The sequence below is a fragment of the Neofelis nebulosa genome, chromosome 3, assembly GCF_028018385.1.
Source record: "Neofelis nebulosa isolate mNeoNeb1 chromosome 3, mNeoNeb1.pri, whole genome shotgun sequence".
Taxonomy (NCBI): domain Eukaryota; kingdom Metazoa; phylum Chordata; class Mammalia; order Carnivora; family Felidae; genus Neofelis; species Neofelis nebulosa.
In genome coordinates this window covers 74,361,990-74,381,049 of record NC_080784.1, presented here as the reverse complement: position 1 = coordinate 74,381,049, position 19,060 = coordinate 74,361,990, and the positions used below count along the sequence as shown (strand labels likewise).

Here is a 19,060-nt window from a genome sequence, read left to right as displayed (position 1 = left end):
AAGAAAATTAAGGGAAATTATAAACTACTCAGATTGTGGGTAGATCTTAACATAGAGTTGAATGAAAAAAATAATAAATACAATGAAGACCTTAGCAGTGTTTCTCTTTTTTTTTTTTTGTAGTTTTTTAAAAAAAAATTTATTTATTTTTTATAAACTTAAAAAAAAAAAGAAGTCTACTCATGAGAACATTAAAAAAAAAAAAAAGCAATCTCTTGTTCTTCCATAGTGCAATACTTAGAGGGGACCCTAGAGTCCCATCCAGGTTTTGGAAGGCAGTGATTCTATGGAATGTTGTAGTCACAGGCAATGACTGAACTGGCAAAATGCCAGGCATGGATAGAAGCTGGAGGCTTGACCTCTTTAGATGATTTTGTGTGCTTATTGAAAGTGTTCCACTTGGGAGGTGCGCACAGTCTATGGAAGAGAACACCCTGGTGGGCTTCAGGTGACTTAGTTGAACACAACCTAATTGAAAGTAAGTTAAGAGAAAACAGTCTGAATGCCACTGCTCTGGGCCACATCAGGGCATTTCCAAGGCACCACCTTTAGCTTTTAGCCTTGCTGTTCCACAGTTCCCTCAAGTATCTGCACATCCAGGGCTCTTCTCAGATGACACCTTCTCAGAGAGACCTTCTTTAACTAGCTAACACAAAGAGCAGCCATACCATTAACCCAGTTTTGTTTTACTTCATAATATTTTATCACTACAGGATAATGTATATTTGGGAAGCTATTTGTCTATGTCTCCTTCGCACTAAGCTTCGTGAGGCCAAGGCACACTGCCTAGTGCAAGGTCTGGTGGAGAGTAAATACTAGTAAGTATTTGTTAGAGGAATGGAAGGCTGTCACCGTGGCAGCACAGTATGGCGGAAGAATAATGGCCTTTGCAGAGAGTGAGATCTGGATTCTAGCTAAGTGACATGGACAAACTAAATTCTCTGAGCAGTTTACTTATCTGTAAGATGGGGATGGCAATATTTATATTGCAGAGTTGTTTTGAAGATTATATAACATGGCATATATGTAACATGTTGGATGTACACAGTAGGAGACCCAGAAATGGTAGCTTTTATTGTTCCTAGAATGTCCTAGTGCCACAGAATTGAAAGTTCCCGTGTTGTCTCTCAGTACCAGAATTTCCAGTAGGACTGCAGGACTGGGCACCAACCACGCTGGGCCCTCCACCCATGTATTACAACCTACGGAGAAGCAGGTTTTGCTTCACCAGGAAGCCATGCAGACAAACAGACAACAAATAATACAAGGAGTACCATTTTTTTTTATTAAAAATTTTTTTAATGTTTATTTTTGAGAGAGAGAGACAGACAGACAGACAGAATGTGAATGGGGGGGGGAGGCAGAGAGAGAGGGAGACATAGAATCTAAAGCAGGCTCCAGGCTCTGAGCCTGATGTGGGGCTAGAACCCACAAACTGTGAGATCATGACCTGAGCTGAAGTCGGATACTTAACCGACTGAGCCACCCAGGCATCCCAAGGAGTACCATTTTTTAAAAGCATGTGACAATAAGGATGTCTTTACAAGTATATAAATTGTGGGCAAAATCTGAGAAATTTCATTTCTTAAGCCATAACTTCTATAGTATTGTATTTTTCCCAGAGATGCCTATATCCTAATTTTTTAACACCAATGAGGGGGATTATTTATCCTCTTGAAATTAATATTATATTCCACAAATTACAATTATTTAATTGCAGGGATTCATATATTTGCTATCCTGTAACATCTGGCAGGCCTGGAATGGTATATAATGTATGTAAAAAGAATAGAAATTCTACAGCTGTCATTATGTTTCAGGGCTTTTATTTTTTAACGTTTTTTGGTAAAATTTATTTTTGAGAGAGAGAAAGAGCATGAGTGGGAAGGGGCAGAGAGAGAGGGAGACACAGAATTCGAAGAAGGCTTCAGGCTCTGAACTCTCAAAACTTACGCATGAAGAGTAACATATATAGCCATTGTGTAAACATAACAAGTACAAACCAAACAAAACAAGACAAATCCTCAGCTTCCTTTTGAGTGAGATATTCGTCCTTCCCTGGGCTATATCCCAGGGAAGTAAGAGAACATTTCTTTCTTTACGCATTTATTCTACGTGTATTGAATTCTCAAAGCAGTTCACTTATTCCTTCATTTGTTTAAACTGTAATAACCATTTACTGCATACCTACTACTTGTCAGCCCTGCATATGCTGTGTTCTTGAAATAGAAAGGCAAATGACGTGTGTATAGTTTTGTACCTAAAATTGGTGAAGAAATCAATATGTAGCTAAGAAGTTAAGCCATATAAAATTGCCATTGGGGCGCCTGGGTAGCTCAGTCGGTTAAGCGTCCGACTTCAGCTCAGGTCACGATCTCGCGGTCCGTGAGTTCGAGCCCCGCATCGGGCTCTGGGCTGATGGCTCAGAGCCTGGAGCCTGCTTCAGATTCTGTGTCTCCCTCTCTCTCTCTGCCCCTTCCCCATTCATGCTCTGTCTCTCTCTGTCCCAAAAATAAATAAATGTTAAAAAAATTTTTTTAAATAAATAAATAAAATTGCCATTTTTGTAGGTCCAAATGATAAATATGTGCAGTTTCCCATGGTTTAACCTAATACAACACGAAAGGAAAAATTCTGTGATGTGTGTTCAAAGTACTGTTAAAATACAGAGCAGAGAATCATCTCTGCATTATTTTCTGTTACATTTTGTATAAATGTTCCTTAAGATATTTGGTTTAATTCAGGTCTAAAAATTCAAGATGCTTCTGAAAAATATTCGCTATGTCTTCTAGCATAAATCTGTATGAATCTGTGTGCATTTATTATTGTCCTAATAACCAGAAGACAATGTTGCTTTGACAGGACATATTTTATCAAAACAATATTAAATGCACAGTTAGAAAGTACTAAAATTAATCTCTAAAATTTGAAACCCTTGGATTGTAAAAATTTAGGCAATTCTGGTACTTCACAATACTCTTTCCGGTCCTCTGCCTCAGGTTTTACAGCAGTGACTAATCTATAAAAGAGTCACTGGAAAACACTGGCAAGGCTGCTTAGCTTTGTGTATCCGATCTTCTCTCTTTGTCTCCTGCATTTCAGGGCTATTGCAAAAGTTTGTTTTTAACCAAGCTGTTTACTGTGAAAGGTGAATGAGTTGTTGATGATAACATGTAGGAGTAACTAATGGCACTTTTACTTTTGGCACTTATCAGTATCCTGATGGTTCCAAATAGTTTCCCTAGCAATTATAGCTCTAGAGAAAAGATGGGGATTTCCTTAAACACACAGAAATGATTCTGAACTGGATTTATAAAACGGAGGAGGGGGCAGGGGAAGAGCTTTCCTTGATCTTTGATTCTGTCACACTGCCTTTCTCTTTAATCTCCTTCACCAGGAAAGAAATCTACTGTATTTGTGAAAATTGAACTGTTTCCAGATTAATAGCCATGTAATTGAATAGTTTCTTGGTATTTTTGAAAGTAAATTTTATAATGTTCCAATAATAGATTAATAATTCTCTCTTTGTTATGTTCTAATGCATTATTCTCACAGTCTTCTGCTTAAGCACTTTTAATCAAGTTTCCACTAAAGTAGTTCTGAGTGTGTGTATGTGTGACACGTGTGTATGTGTGAGTGAAGCAGAGAGGGAGGAAGAAAGAGAATGAGAAGAAAGGAGGGAGGAAGGGAGGGGAAGGGAGAAGGATGAGTGAAAATGAGGCCCCTGAATTTTTCCCATTGCTTTACTTCTTCTCATTTTTTGACTGTGTTTATCAATTAAATAATTCATTTTCAAGATAAATTAATTTTACTTATGATGTGCTTTACTAAATTTTACTGGATGTATCAAATTGTTTGCCTTGAACATGCATTAAAGTATATAAATACTATTTTTGAAAAGTTAAACCATTATACAAATGAATAATCAATTGATGTGTTAATATCACCAACATGGTTTCATCCTAATGTCATACACCTTAAATCCATTAAATTTGGCACACTTCTCTGCTGATTTCACTGTGGTTCTGTTAGAGATTAGCAAACAAGATGTATCAGTTGGTACTGATTTAATAATGATCTACTGAGATCTGGGGAAATAACATTTGTAAGGAACTTAGATGTTCCTTAGCAAGAAATTATATGAAAAGTATGAGTAAATTTAATTATCAAGATCAATTTAATTCTTGGTGATTCCTATTGGAACCTATTTTAAATGGGTTTTTCTACAGTAAAACCAAGGCAATTTGAAGAACGCATTTGGGTAAATTTTTGCTTAGATAAAATTAAACAAAAAATTACTGAGAATAACAGCAGAGAAGCTCGAGGTGGAGAACAGTTTACAAAATACTACCAGTATACCAGAATATACTCCTCTAAACAGTCGATGTCATGAAAAACAAGGACAAACTAAGAAATGGTTACAAAAGTTGACTAAAAAGTGGCAACTAAATGTAATGTTGTATCCTGGCTAGGATCCTGGAACAGAAATAAAGACGTTGGTGTAAAAACTGGTGGAACAGAGGGGCACCTGGGTGGCTCAGTCAGTTAAGTGTCTGACTTCAGCTCAGGTCATGATCTCCTGGTCTATGAGTTTGAGCCCCTGGTCAGGCTCTGTGCTGACAGCTCAGAGCCTGGAGCCTGCTGCAGATTCTGTGTCTCCCTCTCTCTCTCTGCCTTGCACTCTGTCTCTGTCTCTCAATGTTTATAAAAATAACCATAAAAAAATTTATAAAAAAACTGGGGGAACAGAATAAATAGCGTGTGACAGGTAGGGAATAAGAACTACTAGAGTTGGTTTCTTAGTTTTGACAAATGAATCATGGTAATGTCCGGTGTTAGCATTAGAGGAAACTGGGTGACAGGTACAGGGGACTGTCTGTAGTATCTTTGTAACTTTCCTGCAAAAAAATTACAAAATAAAATTATAAAATTTATAAAAGTTATTACAAAAGAAAAACATTGCTAAAAAATAACAGCAAAAAACATTAAAATTTTAAAATTATATTTCCAGACTTAAATGACGTTGGATTCAAATCCCATGCAGCAATACCAATCTTAGCAGCAAGAAAACAAAACAAAACAAAATAAAAAAATTGTTTTTGTTTTTATTTCTGAGGCAATTTCATATGTTCTCTCATTTGACCTTTACCATAGCTTTGTGATGTAAGGAGAGCAAGTTAGGAAGGAAAACATTGCCAGTCCAAGGTCTCTTAAACGTTAGGTCAAATTTTTTTTAAAGTCACACTTTAACTATTTGCCCCTGAGGATTTGAAAGAGCCACTTTCATCACAGAGTGGAATCTGCCCTGCTATGTTTATTGAGGGGAAGTCAACACTTAGATTTATTTAGGGAGGTTTCCCATCCACAGCAGGTCATTTTGTGCTTTCAAAGTTGCCAGTAAAAGAAAACCCGCGAGAGGATGGGAAATGAGAGTGAGGGCCAAGAGTACTGGAGTTTGGATTTGGGAAACTCATTTTTGACCTAGTTGTAAACCTGATTAAATATCATGATCCAGAATTTATCTCAGTTTGTACCTTCAGATATTTCCCAATTAAATTGAAACAAGCAAGAGCTTGAAATTGTGCCAGACAGCCTTCCCAAAGTCTTTCAAACCTGACACAGAGGAGTGTTCTACAAGTCAATGGTCAAACCTACTATGAGTACTCGTAGTTGGCCATGGCTATCGGGCCATTGGGATCAAGGCTTATGTTTATGAGGCTGATGACTGTATGTCTTTAGTTTGTTTGTTTTTCTCCTTAAGAGAAAAAATATTAATACTCTTCTGGTGTGTAGACCATTGTTGGAGAATGACTATGATTTATGTACACTCTTATGGGATCAATTAATTCTCTGATAATTTCCTCTGTCCCAGAATAATTAGTGACTCTCTGAAGAACCAATATCATGGAGCACCTGGCTGGCTCAGTCTGAAGAGCTTACAACACTTGATCTTGGGGTTATGAGTTAAAGCCCCACATTGGATGTATAGATTACTTAAAAATAAAATCTCAAAAAAAAAAAAAAAGAACTAAGAACTAATATCAAGACTATGTTCTCTGACCATAATGCAATAAATTTAGATATTAATTAAAAATAGATAATTTTAAAAAACCAAGTAATATTCACTTTATAACCCTTGGGTTCAAAAGAAAATTAAGGGAAATTATAAAATACTCAGATTGTGGGTAGATCTTAACATAGAGTTGAATGAAAAAAATAATAAATACAGTGAAGCAGTGTTTCTCTTTTTCTCCTTAGCGGTGTTTCTCTCTTTTTTTTTTTTGTGGTTTTTTTTTTTAAATATTATTCATTTATTTATTTTGAGAGAGAGAGAACACGAGCAGGGGAGGAACAGAGAGAGAGAGAGAGAGAGAGAATCCCAAGTAGGCTCTGTGTTGTCAGCACAGACCCTGATGTGGGGCTTGAACTCAAAAACTGTGAGATCATGTCCTGAGCCAAAATCAAGAGCTGGACACTTAACCAACTGAGCCAAAGGACCATTTTATTAAATATCTAAACAGTCACAGACCTATTAGATTATAAAATGAAATAAAAATAATTACTAGAAAAATGAAATTTAAAAAAGGATGTATAAAATATAGGCCCAAATTTCTATTATTAGATTCCAAAGATATAAAATTACATTTCAGTGACTATAATCAGAGCAAAGATAATATAGGAAAAAATGTTTATACATTAGAAAATCCTTAATTTTTCTACCTATCTTAACATGGACCAGTCACAAAGAATTTGGGGACCAGCCAGATAATACTAATTTATAACACAGTGCCTTTTATATAATTTAAAAATACATAACACAAAAGAATAATTCATGATTTATAAGAATGTATGCAAATAAACACATCAAATGAATTGAAATAATTGTCTATTAAGGAGACAAATGGAAGAAAAAGAAGTTTGAATAAAAGAATCAATCAAAAGAATGACCCAGCACAGATGAATGCGAATAGTGTACCAAGATTATGATTAACTCAGTCTCTGCCTCTGAGGGATATACACACCCCCCCCAAAAGATACCTGAAATAATCTTTTCCATATTCTTGGTCTCTTTATCACCAACTTATTATTATCCATCTACTGTATCTCCTCTTACTATTTTTAATTCTTTCCCCTTCCCCAAACACTCTTTTGGAGCTACATCAAACTGATAAAAAACCATCAAGGAGCTATATTCTCCACAGGGTTACATGTGTACTTTGTTTTTCACTCTTATCAGCTGAATAACCATAGCTCTCTACCATAAATACTTTGGCTAGTTTATACTGGTTAGAGTCCAGAGTCAAAAAGTTTAGATCTGGTCAAGTTCCCTAGTATGTTGTCTATACTTAATATTCTTCCTTTCTCATTCATTTTCAACCTACCTACAAATCTGAAACATAATCTTTACAACTACTAAGCATAAAGAGAATTGAAAAAAAAAAAGCTACAGCACTTCAGAGGTAGATTTGAAAATCTTGATACTTGTTCATGAATGGTTATTCCAGCCTGTTGATGAAAGAACTCTGCCTTATAGTTTCAGGAACGAAGTCATGGTATCAGCACACCTGTACAAGACCTTCCTTTTTGGAAGCTTCCCTCTGCAGGGTTTTCAAACGGTGGGACCATGCATGTTTGCTTTGCACTTAGCCTGCCTATTTTGCAGTGACCTGAGTTTTTGCATGTCTGGGAAAGGGTTGAGTAAGTCACCTAATGATTTGAGCTGTGAAGAAAAATAATCTTTGTCTGTGAAGCCTCAAACTCTTCGTTTCACTTAAAAGTAGACTTTTTAAGGTTTGTCAAAATAATCCTTTCTATTTCTATTTATTTGTGGAGACATCATCCAACTGAGTCTGGAAGTATTTTTATTTTTTTTCCAACGTTTTTTTTTTTTTTTTTTTTTTAATTTATTTTTGGGACAGAGAGAGACAGACAGAGCATGAACGGGGGAGGGGCAGAGAGAGGGAGACACGGAATCGGAAACAGGCTCCAGGCTTCGAGCCATCAGCCCAGAGCCCGACGCGGGGCTCGAACTCACGGACCGCGAGATCGTGACCTGGCTGAAGTCGGACGCTTAACCGACTGCGCCACCCAGGCGCCCCAAGTCTGGAAGTATTTTTAATGCTTTATTTCTGAAACTGTAGCCCTTTGATAATTACCATCGAATATTAGTAACTAAACAAATAGGATTTTGTAGTTCATCTGTTTGTCTCCATCTCATTGGGTTTTAAAATTAACTTTAAATTTAATATGTACTCATTATAGCAAATCAAACAACACAGAGATATATACAGAGAAAGTTAGAATCCCTTCTCTACCAATCAGTCAGCCCCCCTCTAACAACCATTGCCGGTTTATCCAACATGCAGACCAATACATATTTGGGACACTCCCCAAAACAGGGAGCTCTGAAATGTTTTTGAAAGAATGTTATAATTGATATTTTAGAAGAAGCACTGAGTAAGTGATCATTTGAAAAATCAGAAAAGATTTTGGACTTCCTTATATGTATTTTGTGTTCTAGTATGTTTATTAAATTTTACATTAGATTGGTTGGGGAGAATAAATATGTACAAAGAATATGTACATGTCAAGATTACATTTTGTTCAAAATGTATGCATAGATACTTTTTACATAATTATTCTAGAATTTTTTTTATCTTAAAATTTCACTTATTTTGTAAATGTTTCCATGTTTATACAGAGATATTATACTTATGTAATCATTGCATTCGATTCAATGCATTGCATTGACTAATAAATCATCTTGTTCATTCTTCCACTGTGAAATATTTTCTATATGTTTCACTTATTAGCTATATGGCTATATTAAATTTCTCTACGTGGCTATTCTTCAAAAATAATTTTTTGGAATAAATCACTGAAGTGATATTATTACAACAAAACTTATGGTATTAATCAACTCTTCTTATCTATGACCAAATTGCTCACCTAGAGAATTTTATAGATTCACAAAGGGAATGCAGTCTTGTATGCATTCTGAGTTTAAAAGTAGTTTGAAGCATGACGAGGTGGGAGCAGGCAAGGTTGAAGGCAAGATGGAGGAGAGGAAGGAGATGATTTCCATTATCCTGATAGGAGATGTTGTATGTCCCAACTAACATGGCGGCAGGGGATATAGAGAAGGAAATGAAAATGACAAATATTTAGCAGGTGGATTTGGCAGGCTTGATGATATGGGGGAGGAAGAACAAGGAAGACTGGAAGATGAGTCGCTGGGTTTTTTGGAACTTGAGAACTGGATGGAATAGAACAGGTTTGGGAGGAATAAAAATACCACTATGTGCAGTATCCCCACTATCCAGAACCGTGGCTACTACAGAGAAGGCATTCAGTAAATGTTAATTGAATGAATGCTTCAGGCATACATAAATGAATGAGTGTTGCAAACAATGAATCAATTTTCTTATCCCAAAGCCTCACAGGTATTTGGTTGTATACCTAGAAGTTGACTTACTGTTTTTAACTCCTCATTAGGATATTTAAAAATCAGGACTCATGGGGCACCTGGGTGGCTCAGTTGGTTAGGCAACTGACTTCTGCTCAGGTCATGATCTCACAGTTCGTGATTTCGAGCCCCATGTCGGGCTCTGTGCTGACAGCTCGGAGCCTGGAGCCTACTTCAGATTCTGTGTCTTCCCCTCTCTCTACCCCTCCCCTGCTCACACTCTGTGTCTCTCTGTCTCTCAATAATAAATAAATGTTTAAAAAAATATATAAATAAATAAAAATAAAAATCAGAACTCATGAAAACAAGGAAGTGAGAGAATTAGGAAAGAAATTGTGGAAAGGAAGAGAATCCAAAGCCAAAGCTGAAGACTACAGAACAACTGGATCTTCCTCTCATAAAATCATAAAATCAGTTACTTTCCGTGGTCAACTTTATGCCAACTTATATAGACTTTGCTATTCCTTACAGAAAGTTGCCAGTTCCTATCTCTGGCTGCTAAAACCTCAACATCCCAGGATTCAGCATGAATCATGGCTCCATTCCACTCACCTCATCAGTTACTAGGGAGGGACAGAGCAGAGCATGCCCTAAAGCTCTCTGTTCTGAGTCACATGCAGTCCTCTCAGGGTGCCCACATCTAGCTGCAGGGTCTGCAACTAAACGTTTTTTCTGGGATAATTCCCAAACAGCCTCATATGTCCAGTTGTACTTTGGGTCCCATGAACTTTAGTTGTGTGATGGTGACTTGTGTTTATGTTCTTATACCAAATTTTGTCACTTAAGCTTACTGTATTCTCCTATAATTGTCTTATATCCCCTGGAGGACAAAAGCCATGATTTCTATTCTCTTCATAACTACCTAAGAGTCAAGATAAGGTTCAGCATAAACTAAGAACTCAGCAACTACTGATGATTTCCCAACTGGAATTACTGAATTGAAGGAAAGTGATGGTTTTTCATGATCAATAAAAGGTACCATGTATCTAGTCTTAGGAAACAAAATGTTTATTGAAATGACATGCAGATAAATTATCATCAGCATAAAACTGTTAGTGGAGTTCTCAACATGGGTTCTTCCTTACTCTTACAATGAAGTGAGGCTTTGCAAGTCCATTGTCCCATAGGAAAAATATTTTATTTCTCTGTTCAGATAAAGTCCTTTTTTAAAAAAGCAAATCACTTTTGAAATGGTCTTTTAAATGTCCCCAACCTAAGACCAAAACAAAAATATATTAAAAAGATATAATTCTGTCCATTTAAAAAGAAGAATTAAAGATGGATGATTTGGGGTTAATAAACATGGAAAAGATAGTTAGGCCTTTGAAATCCTAGAATTTACTCTGATTTTATTCATATATACTAAAATATTTAAGAAATAATAAAAACAAAAAATCAAGACAAAATGACATGTTATCATTAAAATTCAAAATTTGGCAATAATTTTATTATTATAGATTTAGGAAATAAGCTAAAATGTTATCTTCTTAAACACATTTTAAACAACTCTGAGCTCAGTAATTTGGGAATATAATCCAAAGTGAGTGTTAATTTCCATTTAAGGCTAAACACTCTTAATAAAAGACGTAAAATTAATAAATAGGGTAAGAAAAATGAAACTTTCAGAAAAGTTTCTGAAACTAATAGAAATTAACAGTTAATTCTCAGGGTAAAACAATTTAGTCATATTCTATTTCAACATGGTGTTCTGGTCCAACCTGTTTGGCTCCCCCAAGATGGTGCTGCTGTCCTTCTCCAATAGATAATCTGTTGAATGGGATTATCTTCATGGTGGTTTTCTTCATGGAATACCACCGGGATTGCCAGGTGGCCCAAATAATGCCATTATCATAACCATTAGGAGTAGATGTTTTGGAGTAACTGCCACCTAAAATACATTGTAGATGTACATATAATTACTCTTGGTTATCCTTATCTCAGAAAGTCTATAAAGAATGGTTTATTACAAAATACATTGTCACTTACATCAAATTTATAGTGTTATCTACTATCAGAAAAATCCGTAAAAAATCATAAATCCTGATTTACAATTAAAATACACTCTATTATGAATCAACCCCTTATTTCTGTATTCTACTTCTTGATCGCATCCATACATAAATGTATTCCCTTACTAACAGAGCAAGAATCCCAAATTTCCCCAATCTGCCTCTCTTCCCGAGCTTAGCCATCCTGGAATCAGCTATTACTGATCATCTTTCCACAAGCAGGTTAGAATGGCAGCAGTCACAATTCCTGATGAGATGACCTTGAGTCATCTAAAAACACAATTTCACTGGAAAGTACTTTAGAAAACAGTTTTGGAAAGTTATTTTTTTCTCCATTACACAGTGGAGACTACATTGATTTGCCTTCTCCTTGTCCTTGGGCACTAGATCCCATGTGATTTTGTAAAGGATTGTCTGAGTCCAACGCTGGAGTATACCACAAGCTATCAACATGGCTACTCTGAGTCATGTGGATCAAACACCTTCCCTGAGAGGGTCTTCTAATTGCATGGTTTGTAGGTGCAAAGATACGTTTAAAAGTGGGGAGGGGGGGAGAACGTTGTGAAAATCAAAAGATAAAATAGCTTTTAAGAGGACTACAAATCATCTATTGGCTAGCACTGTGCCCAGAGGAGGTAAGATTGCTTATCTTAATAGAGCTTTTGGAATCAGTAGGGCCTCCCCAATACATAGTTGTTGAGTAGTAACAATAGTTTATCAGTAAGTCCACTGTTCAGAAGTATTCCAGCCTTCGAGCAAACTACAGCTTGCTACCCCCGGTCTAAAATAAGTGCCTGCACTTCTCAGGCTGTACTTTCCTCTCAAGCTTTCATGGAACTGTGCCTTTACCATTACTTCCCTGATCTTTACTCGATTCCTTTGGACGCCTGCTCACTGCTCACTGGTTATATCTGTCACACAGCTCATGGGAAGCCGCACCAGGCTAATATGTTAACAAGCATAAATATGATAATGTTAGCCCATCCAAATCATACATATGGTAAGTCTAGAAGATATATCAACCGGGTGGATTTCTTGTAGTGGGGCCAATTTGAGGTATAAGTTTAGTATTATCCAATTCTGGTTTAAAATAAAGAGCTATATAATAAGGCCCCCCAACATCTTTACTATTTCTTATTTTCTTATATCTGTTTCTTACCTTTTATAAAAATAGAGACTATACACTAATTCATATATCTAAGGAAGAAATCTATACCTTGGTAATAAACTCCATTGAGGTGACCAGCATGACACTTGTTCATCCACCAACCAGATCCATCCTGTTCAGCACAATTTCCTTCATACTTATCATTGTCATTGTCCCAGGTACTGAACTGCATGCCATTGTGGGATGTGAAAAATTTATCACTGGGATCATCGCCAAAATCATAGCCGTCAAAGGCATCTCCAGCATCTCCACCAATAAAGTAGGCATATGTCAGGCGGTATTTGTCAGCTTCAGGTCCCACCTTGAACATGGCATAGTCTGCAGTACTATAAAGAAGGGAATACAGACATCATATCTTGGCCCTCATTAGGACCAAGGGACCTCAGAAGTTCCCTTTTCCATAAGAAAATTGTCTAGAATGTTTAACTTCGCTTCGTAAGCCTGAAATGCGCTCATTGAGTCAAATTTTCTGCAAATCTGGCAAGAGGCAATGGATGTGTGAATCAGTTCAGAACTCGTCAACACCACCCAGGATGGGTCTAGAAGCCTTCAAGGCATCCCAATGTAAACTAAAAACATCAGCCATTTTAATGCTTTTTGCCTATAGAGTCCTAATATCAAACTCAGGTGTTTGGATGAATCTAATTTCATGTTTTCCACCTTTATCTAAGTGTTTAGCATTGCACATGGAGTTATAAACCATAGCAAATGACACTGAGTGATCATTAATTTAATGATCTTGAAGGAACTACACCTCTATTAGTCACTAATATCATCTGAAGGATGAGGTCCTAAAGGGATTTTTCTTTCCCAAGGCAGTGTTGTAGTGGCAAGAAGGAGGGCTTCCTAGAGCATCACATGAATGAAATGGTCCCTGTGTGGCCCACAAAACATAAGCTGTATGATCAGAATCTTTCCCGGGGTGGGGGGGGGGGGAGGGAATGGTGAATAAGGGCCAGAATTCTATGGACTGCAGGAAAGAATGGGCCTTGGTGCATGAATAGAAAATTTCAGAAAATATTTAGCCTCTTTCCTAATCTCCAGTGCTTGGGAAATGGGAGGTGTTCTCCTAAGAGAAGATCTGCTGACTGTGGTAGTTTCTGATGAAAAAAAAAATTAAAAATACAAGTTTGGAGACAATATATTTCATTATTTTGTAGACGCAACAAAAATATGAAATATTTTTGTGAATTTTAACTAGGAATACTATGCTCAAAGGTCCCTGATAGCTCTGGGCATAGAGGGGACTTTATGTTACCAAAGGAACTAGAAGATTTAGTTTTAAGGTAGCTCATGAATTTGACTGAATTGTCGTTGAACTGCCAGGAAATTTGAAAAGTCTGGATTCAGTTTTCAACCAAAATAGTCATTAAGAGGACAAGCTATAGAGTCAAACTACCTGAGTTCAAATCCAATCTTTACCATATGCCAGCAATGTGACCTTGGGAAAGTTAATCTGTAAAATGAGATTAATAATAGTACCTTCCTCATGAAATAGTTATTTGGACTAGATTAAATTATAATTTCACACTTGATGTCTAGTACATATTAAATGCTCAGCAAATATTAGCTATTATTCTGTATGGTTCCAGGGTAAGTAGATTGTACCAAAACACTACCCATCCTGGATAGGACCTATGTCTTTGAACTGCCCAAGAACGAAACTGACTTCTGAGGAAAATGGTTGGATGTGCTCTTTGCATTTGTCAGGCTGTCTTTGATGTTGGTCTATTGATAGTTGGAAAGTACACATTCCAGACAGCCTCTACACCAAGAAATAGAAGTCCTTTCTAAACAGTACCTGGTTCTGCCATTCCAGTCCTCCAACTGTATTCTTAATGCATATGGTATGGCAGACTGGGTGCTTATCAAATGAATCTTCTCATTTCCCAGCCAAAATTCTGTGGTTCCAGTAGGAGACAGATGTCCAAATCCTTCTTTATATTGAATCCAATTTTTCTTGAAATCCAAACTGCCATCAAGCCTCTAATTACACAATTGCATGGACAAAAGGGGAGAGTGGATTAACAGTGCACACAAAGAAAATGCTATAAATATCTTGTTGAAAATATGGACAGTATGATTCCACCATTTACTAAGTGAACTTGGGCAAGCTGCCTTAGTTTCCTCATTGGTAAAATTGGAATAATGATGCCGGTTTCGTAGGGTTGCTGCAGGATTACACCAGAGGATTAAGAGAAATACTTTTTAAAAAGAGTGTCTGGTGCACCTAGAGGACTTCAGAACCCCAACTTGATATTGCTGATTTTTATACCGATGGTAGAAAGGTCAAGCCAATTGCTCAATCTGTATCTACCAACGAGCGCTCCCATCACTCACTCCGAGCGCCCCCTGCAGATTAGTTGTAACAGTGATCAAAGATAAGCAAAAAGTAAAAGAATGGGCAATGAGTGCCAGAGATACCAGATGGGCTTGTCTTGGAATAACCCAACCGTGTCCTCTGGGAGACTTTCTCTCTTTGTGATGGGCAGCCTTAGATCTTGTGCTGCCTCATGAAAGAGGTCTCTTCTAGTTCTTTGTCATTCCAATAGTGGTTATATGCTACAGTGAATCTATAACAGCAGTGCCAACATAGTGTAGAGTCAAAGCACAGACTCTGAAGCCAGACTGCCTGGGTTCAAATCCTGACTCTTTTACTTATTATATGACCTATTATGTGTTACTTATTATGTGACCTTGGACAAGTTACTTAACCTCTTGTGCCTAAGTTTCCTCCTCTAGGGAAATTGTGGGGACTAATTGAGTTAATGTTTAGCAAACGCTTGCAAAAGTTTCTGGCATATGGAGGATGTTTATCTGGGCGTCCATTAAATATACAGGGTGAGGGAAAAAATACCTTCTGCAACACAGTCCATCCATTTCCAGATCCATCAATTTCACAGTAGACTAAGAACTGCTGCTTAGCTTTCAGAGGTTTGATAAAGTAAAGCCCACTCTCTTTGGCTCCCTTATTAGCAATGTCTTGACAGTCTGAAGGAGGAGAAGGAGCAGAAGAAGGTTTTACTGTGGTTTGAAATCCCTGTTAGACTGTTCCAGCCTTCATAGTGAGCTTTTAACATGCTGCAAACGATTCATGTCCTAAGAAGCATTTTCTTCTCTCATCATCATTCCTTTCAAACTCTTTTCAACTACTCAAGAAAGGTCTAAGCAATTGGACACCTTAGATTTAATGGCTAAACACTTTCCGTGTTATTCCTATTCATTCCTATAAACACTTTGCAAATTATTCTAAACACTTTCCAAAGTATACATTCCTATACATTCTCCTTGCTTTATGTATTTGCTGTGATAAAAATAATCCCAATATAAACCTTTCACATACCTTTCCCAGTTGTATCATATATTTGTACTGTGTCTTTGCATGGTTCCTGACACTTTGCTTCAAGCTGGGCTACCTTCAGTTTCAGGTTATTGATCTTTTGGTTATTTGAATTATATATTTCCTGCAAAAATCTATAAGCAGAAGAATAAGGTAACAGAATATTCCCCTCAGAGGAGTAATTTTGTATTTTCATTACAAAATACTTTGTGGTCTCCAGAAGTACTTCCTGATAAATGGCTTCATTCTTGGAAGAAATATAAAATTATGTTACCGAATTGAGGTGTATTAGAGTCCTAAGCTTTTTGGAAAAGAAAATAACGGAGTGCTTATCGATCAGCAGTATCATGGTAAGCGGTCATCCTGATTTTTACCTTCTGCATAAAGGGCAGCAGATAACAGCCTACGTGAGTGTTGAGCCTGGTTAATAGGAAGACTGCCTGATGTTTTTTTAGGACAGAATATTCCTAGGGAAGGAAAGGTTCTGCCTAGCAATTCACACAGGTGGAAGCTATTCCTTTTCACTGTAGATCTACTGAGGATCTATTTGTGGACTTCAGTCTATAACTTACATAGGAAAATTATCTGGAGCCTTATCTTGCATAAAATAACAGACACTTTCTCTTTCTTCTTCATGTTTCTGTTTACATTGTTTTGGAAAGAGTCCGAGGGAAGTAAAAAAGCTGTTTTTGTGGTTTCTCACAGGGTTGCTTATACACATTCAGAAATTATAGAAAACCATCTATAATACACAGACTATTGTATCTTTCTTTGAAATAAAGAAGGATAGACAAACTATTTGACCACTTTTTTCCCTCATGCACCTTAGAAAATTTCTGCACAGTAGTCTCCTTTAACTTCAATGATGGGCAATCATAATGCAAATTATAATGTTAGTAATAACCACAAAAATAATAGTAATGGCCTCTGATGACAACAGAAGATAGATCCCTTCTGGACCACTGCTCTCCAGTCACTGTTTATCTCAATATCCTACGCTACTTTGAGAAAAATTTAGGAAAATAAATTGTGTAAGAAACTAAACTGTATCCGAGACCCTCTGTTCAGAAAGTCAGTGAGTCCCTGGGAAGTTGTTAACAGACACATTTTACTTTCAAGTGAAGGGAGGAGAATACATGACTGCACGTTCATTGTGCCATGATCAACATGTTGCTCTACAATGTTTGTTATGCTTAGCTTCTTAAAGCACATTTTTTTTTTCTGCTCTGCCTTCAATATAATATACTGTTGTAGCCAAGATCCTCCCTATACTTCTGCTTACTAATTCCCCACCACCTCTTTGTTGGCATTTTTATTAAAGGAATTTCATTTTCCACAAGCAAATTCCCATCAGTATGAATTTATGTAGTAAGCCAAAGGTGGGTGGGTGGTGACCATTTTGATTAATTCTGGTCACAACAGCATATGAAGATGTCTAGAACACCTTTCTCCCACACGATTATTAAAAAGCAGTTATACCCCAATGCAATTGGTAATGCTCTAAAAACTTCTACCTCCACTGTGTTCAAGATAGGCATAATGTCAATGGGATATTATAAGTGGGGAAGAAATAAAAGATTATTTCCATTGAAGCTTGGAATATTGAATAAAAACTAAGTCAATCGGGGAGAGTAAATTAACACAAAAACGCTTACCGAATATTTGATTCATGTGTTCCAATTAATGCCTCGTATTTTAGAATTTCTTCCATCATTTTCTTGGAATCCTTAGTAGCACTCACTATCCTGTCTGTAATACAGGATCAGAGACATAGAAAGACATAAGCAAGTGGAACCACTGAAACAACAGCAAAAGAACGTCACAAATCATTTTCTTAGTCGGTAGTATTTAGTTTCTCACTTGGCTTCGGTGGCTCATTGGGATTATAGTTGACTTGGATTGATTTGATCAATTCTTTGGCTTCTGAGGTTTTGTTTTCAATTCGACTTAAGATGTCTTCCAAAGTCCGCAGATCATTGTCTACACCGGTTTGGTAAGTAGACAGGAAATCTGCAACTCCACAGGTAGTTGGGCAATAACTACCCTGAAAATGCAACAATTAAAGTGATTAGAAATCTTGATTTTTAAAAATTGCATAGGGGCGCCTGGGTGGCTCAGTCGGTTGAACATCCAACTTCCGCTCAGGTCATGATCTCACAGTTTGTGGGTTTGAGCCCCGCATCAGGCTCTGTGCTGACAGCTTGCTCAGAACCTGCAGCCTGCTTCAGATTCTGTGTCTCCTTCTCTCTGTCTCTGCCCCTCCCCCACGCATGCTCTGTCTCTGTCTCTCAAAAATAAATAAATGTTAAACTTCTTTTTTAATTGCATAAATATCTGCTAATAAAAATAGGTAAAACCTAGACTATGTTTTTTGTTTTTTAAAGTTAAAAATGCCCAATGAGATTTGTGAGAGAATTCCTTCTATTCCTCTGCCCCTCCCCACTTCAAACACAGTGAGAAACATGAAAACTACTTACAAATCTTTCATCTAAGATGCAGCAGTTGTCTCGCGTAGCAACATACTGGAGGGGGAAAAAAACCCAGAAATGTCACTAGTTTATCAGCTGTGTCCTCACTTTTCAGCTTCCCATGTAAAACAACTATGTTCTATAAACAGCACACTTACTGCCAGGCATGTTGAGGGGAGCAATAAAAGAGTACAGAGGCAGAGGATTAAACCCTGGTGGTTCAAGGACCAGGTCATGGTGTCTGGGTACCGGTGCTCCGAGCCCTGAAGTGTCAGCACAGTGGCCTCTCGGGCTCCCCTTGTCCCTTTAAGTAAGCTCCAAGGATGGCCGGACTGCCAGTGGCTGGGGCTGATCACGAGGCCTTTTTTCCAGAAAGGCGGGGAGGTGTTTCCCGTCTTTTTCCTCATCCTGGCTCCCACCCTATGCTCGGGCAGGTTCTCAGATTTGGCACACAGGTGTAAGCTCCTCCTTTTTGGCTCAGCTCAAACTTTCTCCTCTGTGGCACCCTCATCTGCAAAGGCTGGTGAAGCATTAGCCATGGCGGGGAGTGGGGAGGGGGCCTGGGAGGCTGTGTGACGCAACCTCTTCCAGTACATGGCTGAGAGCAAA

At 37.4% G+C, this 19,060-nt stretch overlaps 1 protein-coding gene across 1 annotated transcript; it reads right to left on the bottom strand.

Moving 5' to 3' along the window:
* Positions 1 to 10,451: 10,451 nt before the first annotated feature.
* Positions 10,452 to 18,802, bottom strand: FGG (fibrinogen gamma chain). The gene is made up of 10 exons (XM_058721103.1): positions 18,610 to 18,802; positions 18,461 to 18,505; positions 17,844 to 18,027; positions 17,639 to 17,732; positions 15,987 to 16,117; positions 15,501 to 15,634; positions 14,445 to 14,629; positions 12,692 to 12,969; positions 11,185 to 11,354; positions 10,452 to 10,679 (listed from the first exon to the last, which is right to left on the bottom strand). The coding sequence occupies exons 1-10, from the start codon at positions 18,685 to 18,687 to the stop codon at positions 10,665 to 10,667; spliced, it is 1,314 nt and encodes a 437-aa protein (XP_058577086.1). The 5' UTR covers positions 18,688 to 18,802; the 3' UTR covers positions 10,452 to 10,664.
* Between the last annotated feature and the right edge of the window lie 258 nt (positions 18,803 to 19,060).

Excerpts from the sequence above, each read along its gene's own strand:
- FGG (XM_058721103.1), bottom strand. The coding sequence starts at position 18,687 with ATGACCTGGTCCTTGAACCACCAGGGTTTAATCCTCTGCCTCTGTACT. Across the intron at positions 18,028-18,460 it reads GCATCTTAGATGAAAGATTT|GGTAGTTATTGCCCAACTAC; the intron begins GTAAGTAGTTTT and ends TTGCATTTTCAG. Across the intron at positions 14,630-15,500 it reads GATGGACTGTGTTGCAGAAG|AGGCTTGATGGCAGTTTGGA; the intron begins GTATTTTTTCCC and ends TTGTGTAATTAG.